The 9,112-nt window shown below is 41.6% G+C and overlaps 1 protein-coding gene across 1 annotated transcript; it reads right to left on the bottom strand.

The window, feature by feature from the left end:
* Positions 1 to 1,311: 1,311 nt before the first annotated feature.
* On the bottom strand, positions 1,312 to 5,325 carry tbr1b (T-box brain transcription factor 1b). The gene is made up of 6 exons (XM_037488398.2): positions 4,317 to 5,325; positions 3,953 to 4,107; positions 3,643 to 3,764; positions 3,181 to 3,339; positions 2,861 to 2,922; positions 1,312 to 2,334 (listed from the first exon to the last, which is right to left on the bottom strand). The coding sequence occupies exons 1-6, from the start codon at positions 5,006 to 5,008 to the stop codon at positions 1,491 to 1,493; spliced, it is 2,034 nt and encodes a 677-aa protein (XP_037344295.2). The 5' UTR covers positions 5,009 to 5,325; the 3' UTR covers positions 1,312 to 1,490.
* Between the last annotated feature and the right edge of the window lie 3,787 nt (positions 5,326 to 9,112).

A 9,112-nucleotide genomic window follows, 5' to 3' on the forward strand; every position in this document is an offset into this window, starting at 1 on the left:
TCTGAATTGACCTCCTAAAGAGACAACCTACGAGAAGCAGTTTTATTACAGGACCTACAGTTATCGCCATCTACTGTTTATTTCTGGGAAAGCCTTTCGGTGACAGTCAATGCACGCGCACACACACACACACACACACACACGATAGGACGGTGAATGTCACACATCTTATCGACAGCTGTGTTCTTCTTTTTCACACCAAAATGGCAAATAAATCATCTTTTTGGTTTTCTTCATTAATTTGATGGAAGTGTTTTTGTGCGCCATAGGAATGTTTGATAAAGGCACAAACTAAGGACGAATTCACTCGATCGGCATCAATCAACAAATAAATCTGCAATGTAAATTATTATAAAACATACAAAAGACAAACAAAAGAAGCATATTTTGTCTGACTGTATCCGTACCTCTGTCTTGGTCTGGTCATTATGGTCCTTACATATTTCTGCAGGCACAATACACCCTTTTACAGTAATGAGTCACTTCCTCTGGCCGAAGACGACTTGGTGACTTCACAACTCTATTTTTTTTTGTTGTTGCTGTTTTCACCCTCGTAGATCGGCAGACAAAGTCATTATCAACTAATGTTGCTGCAAAATTGAATCATACAAATATCAGGTAGCGTTACTTTTCTTAATCCTTGATTACCAACTGGTTAACTTTGAATTGTGAACGTGAGCTGACACATATGACATCGTAGCTATAGCGCATTTACATTTGGTATTAAACAAATAAAATCTGAATTGGTTGTCCTGATGATGACTTAATTTATTATGTTTCAATCACATTACAGTAGATACAGAGATTTTCACAACATCATAGCATATAGGCCATGACAATTAACCGACTGAAAGAAAATACGTAGTCTACTTTACCAACATTGTAACCACATGTATCATGAACGTAAGATCGTCGTAAACTTTTGGCAGCCTACATCGATAAAGTACAAAATACATTTTTTTTTACTGACAGGGATTAGTATGTCAATATGCTACACAATAACATTTAATGTACAAGGTTATCGATATTTTAGTGTACTAGGCTATTCAACAGAAGTTTTTTTTTTTAAACACTATTTAGTTTGATTTAATCTATTCTGTTTACATTCAATCACTATCACCAAATCCTCAATAGTATATACACTATTTTCACAATTACAGTGTTTTCTGGAAACAAGGTGCCCTAAGCCATGGAAGAATTTACACTTTGGCCATTCACTGTGGAGGTGTCAGTCCTTTTTTCACTTGAAATGAGATAGATAGATAGATAGATAGATAGATAGATAGATAGATAGATAGATAGATAGATAGATAGATAGATAGATAGATAGATAGATAGATAGATAGATAGATAGATAGATAGATAGATAGATAGATAGATAGATAGATAGATAGATAGATAGATAGATAGATAGATAGATAGATAGATAGATAGATAGATAGATAGATAGATAGATAGATAGATAGATAGATAGAAATGCACACACTGTTTTAACTGTGAGGGTAGAAACTGTAATAACCAATGTCCTTTGTGCAGTTTTTCTCACACTCTCTCGGTGCCAGCAGCTCAGATTTTAACGGGGACACTGTCTCTGAAACCGGCGTGGCAGAAGGTGAGATTCTCCTCCTTTTCGCCTGTTCAAAGATTCCCGAATCACTTGAATCAATGGACTTAATGGAGGACGGCGTCTCTATCCAGCTCGACTCGGATGCCATGTCCTTGGGCTTGCTCTCGTCCGAGCCGACGATCGGCGACCTCTCCGTGGCGATGGAGTCCCCCTCCTCGGCCAGGTAGTTGGTCCCTGCTCTGCCACCGATCGAGTTCGCGGGCCAGCAGGAAAACACCGAGCTGGATTTGCTGTTGACGCCGCAGTACTGCGGCGGCGTGCGTCCTCCCCAGCCCGACGGGTCTGCGTAATAGCCAAGGGCCCGGTTGGAGCAGCCTGCAGTCGGCAGGGGAAGAGCCTTCACTCCGGCCGCTGCGTAGGACAGCAAGGTGGCCGCGTTGCCGGCAAAATCGGCGGCGTCGTATGCCGAGGCAGCAAAGTCCAGTCGGTTGTTGGCAGGGGTGACAAACCATCGCTGCGGGGGGGTGGCAACAGTGGGCTCGTCGGTTTGCTGCGGGGAGAGCAAGCTGTTGCCGAGTGGGACGCTGCGCTCCGTGCCAGGGCCCGTCCCCACGCCAGGGTGAAAGCGAGATTTGGCATAAGTGCTGACAAATTGGTCCTGCAGGAAAGAGCTAGGCATGGCGTATCTCGCACCCGGCACGATCTGTGAACGCGGAGAGTCACCCGGTGATGGAGTTAGGCGGTCGATGTCGCAGCCTGTGTAGACACTGCAAAGATGGGAGAGAGAAGAAAAAAAAAAGAAAGAAAGAACAGAAACAATTCAGTGACTACGATGTGCGCTGTAGCTGCTTCACTAGAAATCAAAGAAATATACCATACACCCGGCATGTGGGGAAAGGGACTTCTGCCATTCTAGAGAGAATCACATGATTGCTCAAACACTTGTAAAACAATGCAATCGTGGTCAGAAAAATATCAATTTGCTTATTTGTTTTTTCTTTCTGAATTATAAAAATAATTAATTATATATTTGGATAAATATTTTTCAATGTTTTACTTTGAATCATGTCTGTTCAATGAAGATGTATCGCTTTATTTTTCCTTTTATTTCTCTTTGAAATTGTAGGAGCTTCCTCCTTATCAGCAGGATTATTCAATTGCATTAAAGTGTTTTAAATAGGATAATAGCGCAACACCTTACTGCAACATGCCATAGGATGAAGGTGCTTTACACATAAAACGAATTGCAATCGAATGGAAGGGCCAAATCCCCGAGAATCAAAGAAAACTTACGTGTCGTAGTTGTCCCGAAATCCTTTAGCAAACGGATTGTGATCGATTTTCAGTTGCGTAATCTGTGGAAAAATAATGTACGATATCAGAAAACCAGCCCGTGTTTGGAGATACGCGGACTGCGTCATAGACGTAAAGCCATGTGAATATTCTTGATTCAGTTCAAATCCGCGTATTTCTAAATCTTTATAAAATAAATGATTACGATAAAGATTATTTAAAAATTCAGAGATTTTTTCATTTGTCACGATGAGCTTTGATCTGTAAAAACGAACAAGTGAGCCTTCTGCTGTGTTGTGTGGATTCAGAAGTGACCGTACGTCGGTATTCTGGTAAGCTGTGACGGCGATGAATTGCGTTTCTGTGAAGGTGAAAGTCTGGACTCTTCCTGGCTGGCTGGTGTCTTCTGTCCCGTCCTCGTTTACTTCCACCACATGGAGCCTGGGCTGGTACTTGTGGAGAGACTGGAGAACCACCATCTGGAGATTCAAGCACGTCAGAAACTCGCCATCAAACTTTGGATGGGTGGCTAAAGCACGAGGCTTAACCAGTTTTAACTTGAATATGAATTTGTTATCTTTATTTTTTACCATTATTGCAAATGTTATTGGCCTGTGGATGACACCAGTAAGGCAGAAAAACATTCCGAATGACAAAATATAGAGAGGCCATTCAGTCGAGATGACAGAAAAGTGACATTGAAAAAATGGTCGGATCTGCTGTTACAATAAAAATATAAACTCTATTTATAATTTGACGAGTTGGTTATAATGTTACATTACCTGTCCTGTGTTGTTGGAGGCACCTTTGTTGTTTGTGAGCTTTAGCTTTCCAAAGGATATTTCTTGACGCATCCAGTGCGCTCCGGTATTTGGAGAATCCGGATGCATGTAAACCCTATTTCCTAAAAACAATACGTGGAAATTCAAAGGATGAAACCATGTAAAATATATATATATTAAATCGTTTGCCACGAATTAAAAAAAAATGTAAATGACAAACAACATACTCGGGTAAAAATATAACAAAACGAAATATCGAATTAATCAGCTCGATTGCCAAACATTTAGGAACAAATTCATTATAGTATACCTGTCACATTTGTGTCTGCCTTTCCACATGGCACCCACTTCCCTCCTTGAAATCGCCAGTGATTTGGATCAGCAAGTATTACATCCACAAATATATTGTAGTGAGCAGTTGGGTCAAGGCCAGAAATGTTGAAGCTTAAAAATGGGAACATTCGTCTGCGGAAAATAAAGGAAGACAGATTTATTAAACGCCCCTGATGACTAGAAAAAAAAGGCACAGAAATCAGGCGAGATTATCACATGTTAGGCCCTGAGTCACTTTTCTTTTTTTTTATGATGGGGTGAAACATGCATGTGATGTTAACCTCCATAACGGCGAAACCTCATTCATTTTACAACAGAGAAGCCCGTCCTCGTGCACCTACCGTCCTTGCTTCGTGATGATCATCTCCGTCTGGTGCCTGTGGAACTTCAGCCACAGGGCCCTGTTGCACAAATACACCTGCGCCTTCCCCGGGATCAGTCCCGCTTGTGCCGTGGAGAACTGGTAAAAAGCCCCTCCTTGGTAAGTGTGTCCATACTGCTGCGCGTACGGGTAGCCCGCTGCCGGGTAGCCCTGCGGAGAGGAGTTGGTCAGAAGGCTGTTGTACGCTCCGTTAGTAATGACCGGGTGATGGGCCATATAGCGGCTGGGACTTCCGATGGAAAAAGCCGGGTGCGCTGGTCCATGCTGGGTCGGGTAAGGGAACATGGCACTGGGAGCTGCTGAGACTGGCTGTGGCTGGGTAGATGGAGAAAAGATGCACCTTTCTCCTGCAGATCCATCGAAATGATGACGGATGTCAGAGACTCCGAGTAGACCAGGAGAGAGTTTGCCCCTCTGGACGTCCCCCGATGCGTCCTTGGAGTCAGGGAAATTGTCTGCCTCTGACTGATTCGTCATCTCCCTGGAGTTTTTTTTCAGAGGTGAACTTCTCTCCAGGTTGTCACTTGCAGATATAATAGGATGGTCCCGTAGTGAAAGCTCTGATCCGTCGGCGCTCGAAAAGCCACTGCCCACATTCATACATTTCTTGGAGAGATTACTCGCTGGCGAGATGCAATTCTCGACCTGCATAGCTCAAAAGGAAGCCACTATTTGTTCAAACTATATCGCCAGCTTTTGCACGCGTCTTTCCAGATCTAATGCTAAAAAAAAAACGCCCTGCTATGACTTGCTGCGAAGGCAGCAAATTAGCCAATTGACACCAGCCTGCAATCAGGAAGGATTTTCTCTCCATCACTCTCCCCGCTTTGCTAATGAAACAAGCGCCGCCATTGGTTAACTCAAGGCAGTAATTTAATTAGACAGCTCTTAATTAGGAATCGAGGAGCCCTGTGAAGTGATGTTTTTTTTTCTTCATTCAAATATGTGGACACAGACAAGTTTCTCTTAGTGAATATGAAAGTAAAACATAATAAAGTATAGTGTTTGTAAAGATTGGCGGCGGCATTATTTACCTATTTTTCCGCGTTATTTACCTATTTATGCGCTATGAGTGCCAAAGTATGTCTGCCGAAAAAGCCCAAGATGTATTATTAACACGCCAAAAATGACAGTCCATGACAGGCAGTGCATCTGATGCCTTAAAATGTTTGTGATATAGCGTGAAATCATGGCGTCCCACTGAAGATGTGTTTATGAGTCCCAGTGCTGATAAATATTTGATGGCTTAAAGTTATGAACCAGTGGACTGATAACTGGGCTGCTGTGGAAAATGCATCTCACAGAGAGTAAAGGAACATCTTCTGATATTTTTGGAGAACATATTTTGGAGGCCAATCAACTTTTATTGAGTCTCGTTGACGTATTACTGGCATATACATAATGAACCACAAGAAAGATAATTCTTTGTTTCTCACAAAAGGATATAAAAAAAAAAAATCTAAATTTGGTTAAAGTATGTTAAACATAGAAAAAAAGAGAACATGTGCCACCACAGAAATGTCATCACATTCTCCATCAGACCAAAAGTCTTCAGTGCAGTGTAAATAAATTGTCAGGATGATTTTGTTGTAAAATAAAATGAAATATTGAATAGCCCGTAGTTCCAGAGAGATTACCTTCCACTACCTTCAGGCTTAACTTACAAACAGAGATAACACAGACTGCTAAAGTGAAGTGTTTGGAGACACTGTTATATTATAAGGCCTTTGTTAATTTTTATTGCACTAGATTTATATGGCCCATTGGGTACAATTGAACAATAATGAAGCTCAATACATCCCTAATGAGCTGTGTCATGGAGGTGCTCAATCAACACATTTTCTTATGGAGATTTATTCCATTGCATAACGTCTGTGTGTATAAAGGGGGGTGGACGAAAAACTCAACCGTCAATAAAATCACTGACTACCACATCAAAAGCTGACAATTGTCACTCAACTGAACAACTTTTGGTCCAGTTAGACTCTCTTAACTCACGGTAATCTCTACCCGAGACAGAGGAGAGAAGACCAATCAAGGCCTTTGGTGCATCCACAAGTTCGTATCTCAAAGGAACTGCCTTGGATTTCTGAAGCTAACAAGACGGGTCATTACAGTATGGAGCTATACGGTACAGCTATCTGCTCCTGTGAAACATGCAAGCACAGGCTTGTCAGTGCCCACGCAAAAGAGGCCACTCTCTGCTCTCCTCATTACAGGATTATGGTTCACTTCCATCACTGATCTTTAATAAGCAAAACGGGCTCGCTTTTTCTTTTTTTTTTCCCTGAACAAACCATTTGTTGAATCACCCGTGCAGCAACTCCATTTGTTTCCCCAGGCGCTCTGGTGCCTGTTTATCAGATTATATACTCCCTTTCTACTGGCTCATCAAGCTAGTGGACATAACCGAAAAGGAGGAGGGGGGGGGGGGGGGGGCTGTTTTGTTTTGCCCGGCCAGCCATGTCCCTGCGGGAGATAGCATAGTGTGTTAGGATCTCTCCCCCCTTCCTTGCACCCACCATTGACCAGATGAGCTTCTTGAAATGTAGCTATGATCTTTCTACTACATAGTTGTTGTATTTGAATGGATTTAAATCTAAAATGCGCATCAATATGTCAATTTGTCAATGCCTGCATTGTGTCAAAAAATATTTATGAAATTGCAACAAATATATTTTAAAGATATCCTTTGGAATAATCCCTCAATAATCCATAAAATACAAAAATATGTAATTATGAAAAATACTTTTCCCCCTTAAACCAGCGGCGGTTCAGTTGAGCCTAAAACAACATGCTTTTTTTTCTCCTTACGTCGCTGTATCACCATTTTTTATTGTCGTGCCAAAAGAAGCTGCTTGCCACCTGGGTCTAATCTAATCAATGTGAATGACAAGGGGAGAAAAAGCCTGAAAGTGAGCACTGGCTTAGGGACTTTACCTAATGCCCAGCACTGTCACTTCAATGATGTGATCACAGCACACAAAATGACAACAAAATTATAGCAGGCAAGGATATGGGGACATTGTGTGCTACTCCAGTCAGGTGAAATTGCTTTTTCCGACTATGAAATGGCGTGTCTCTTGTCGGATGGGTAAACATTTCCTTGTCAGGCCAGTAATAAGGGATGAGGCACACTGGGCTGAAATAAGAGGATAGAGCCAAGGTTATTTGGGATTCATGACAGGTAGTGGCTTATATTACAGCGGCACTAAAAATTTCATGGGAATGCATTTAAGATGGCCTTTAAGTTATTTATATGTTGTTTGCCAGACGTCACATCGCAATTTCCATCAATAAATCAAAGTGACGTATTTCTTCCTTTCTTCGAGGTTCTTTGATTTGAAAAACTGATTAAAAAAAAACAAGACGCAACTTGTATTCACCTTAAGTCTTTAATTAACCAGCCCGACTAATCTCATCTAGTTTATTGGTTCTTTGTACTTTGTTGACACAACTATCCCCCCCCCCCCCCTCCCTCCCCCCTGGGGTTTCTTGCCACCAGTGATCTGCTCTGTCAGAGGGAATCAGGGTGCTCTCTGACAGAAAAGACAGCTGGAGGCCTGTAAAGGGGCGGAGTGGACAGTTGTGGCTTTTAAACCCTTATTAGCAGAGCTCCCTGGACACACCAAGACACACGTCTCGGCAGAAGTGCACTCCTACACCTGCTCATTATTGATGTCCAGACCCGACCGTGATTCCTTACCACAAACCTCACAGCAAATTACCCTCAGGACAGGTGATCGTGGTGTTCAGTGGAAATACAAGTGACATGGCTCATGAGCCAATGCCTACCTGAGCCTGCACTCTGGAGACTATTCAAGCAAAACAAATATTTATACATGTGCTTTTTATCTTGAGTATAGAGCAGTGACAAAACAGACATATGAACAATGTGGGAGAATTATTTTTAGAATATATGGTTTTTGTTGTTTATAATATACAGTATATATGTATTACTAGGCTAATGATAAAAAATCTTGACGTGGTATTTCTGCACTATTCACTTTTCATATTTGTTGCATCAATACAAATGACAAAACCAAAATGGAAGTCTTCTCATACCAAAAAATATACTAAAATTGTATAATTTGCATTGCTTTTGAATCATTATCAAATATTTGTTACACAGTCGCAAACACAAACACAGGCCATTAACTCTTGAATAAGGCTTTGCAGATGTCATTGTTAGTCATTTCTATCTTTTCTCTTTGTTTTCCTGTCAGTTATGGCAATTAACACATGGATAGAACGATAGTATGGGATAATGCATAAGCTATCCACACTGCTAATTTGAGCCCGTCCCCTTCAAAAAATGGAATTTAGAATTTCCTGCATAATTATTAACGTGTGAATTTTGTCTGCTACCAATTATGTAACAAAGTAGCACTTGTGAAATGTTGTAATCTTCTGGGTACTACAGACCCTTAGAGAACGCCTCGTGCTCTCTGATGTGTATTATGTGGCTGAACAAATGGTGAGGACATAACATCAGGACTCACAAAGTTAGCGGAAGGGCTAATGTCCCTAAGAAAACTTCTTTTATCACCTGCTACTGGCCCGTTATCAACTGTTTGGTCTGTTGCTAGTCCCTTTAAATTTTAAAGAGCCTGTGTGACCCAGCGAGTGCAGTTGGGGTTTGTGACCATTTTGTTATTTCTGCTGCCATGCACTGTCAGACGTCTGGAAGTGAGGAACATGGCCACTGTCCCCAGTAAGCCCATGGCATGAAAAATTCAGACTAACTCTACTTTT

This window comes from Pungitius pungitius, chromosome 10, assembly GCF_949316345.1.
Source record: "Pungitius pungitius chromosome 10, fPunPun2.1, whole genome shotgun sequence".
NCBI lineage: Eukaryota > Metazoa > Chordata > Actinopteri > Perciformes > Gasterosteidae > Pungitius > Pungitius pungitius.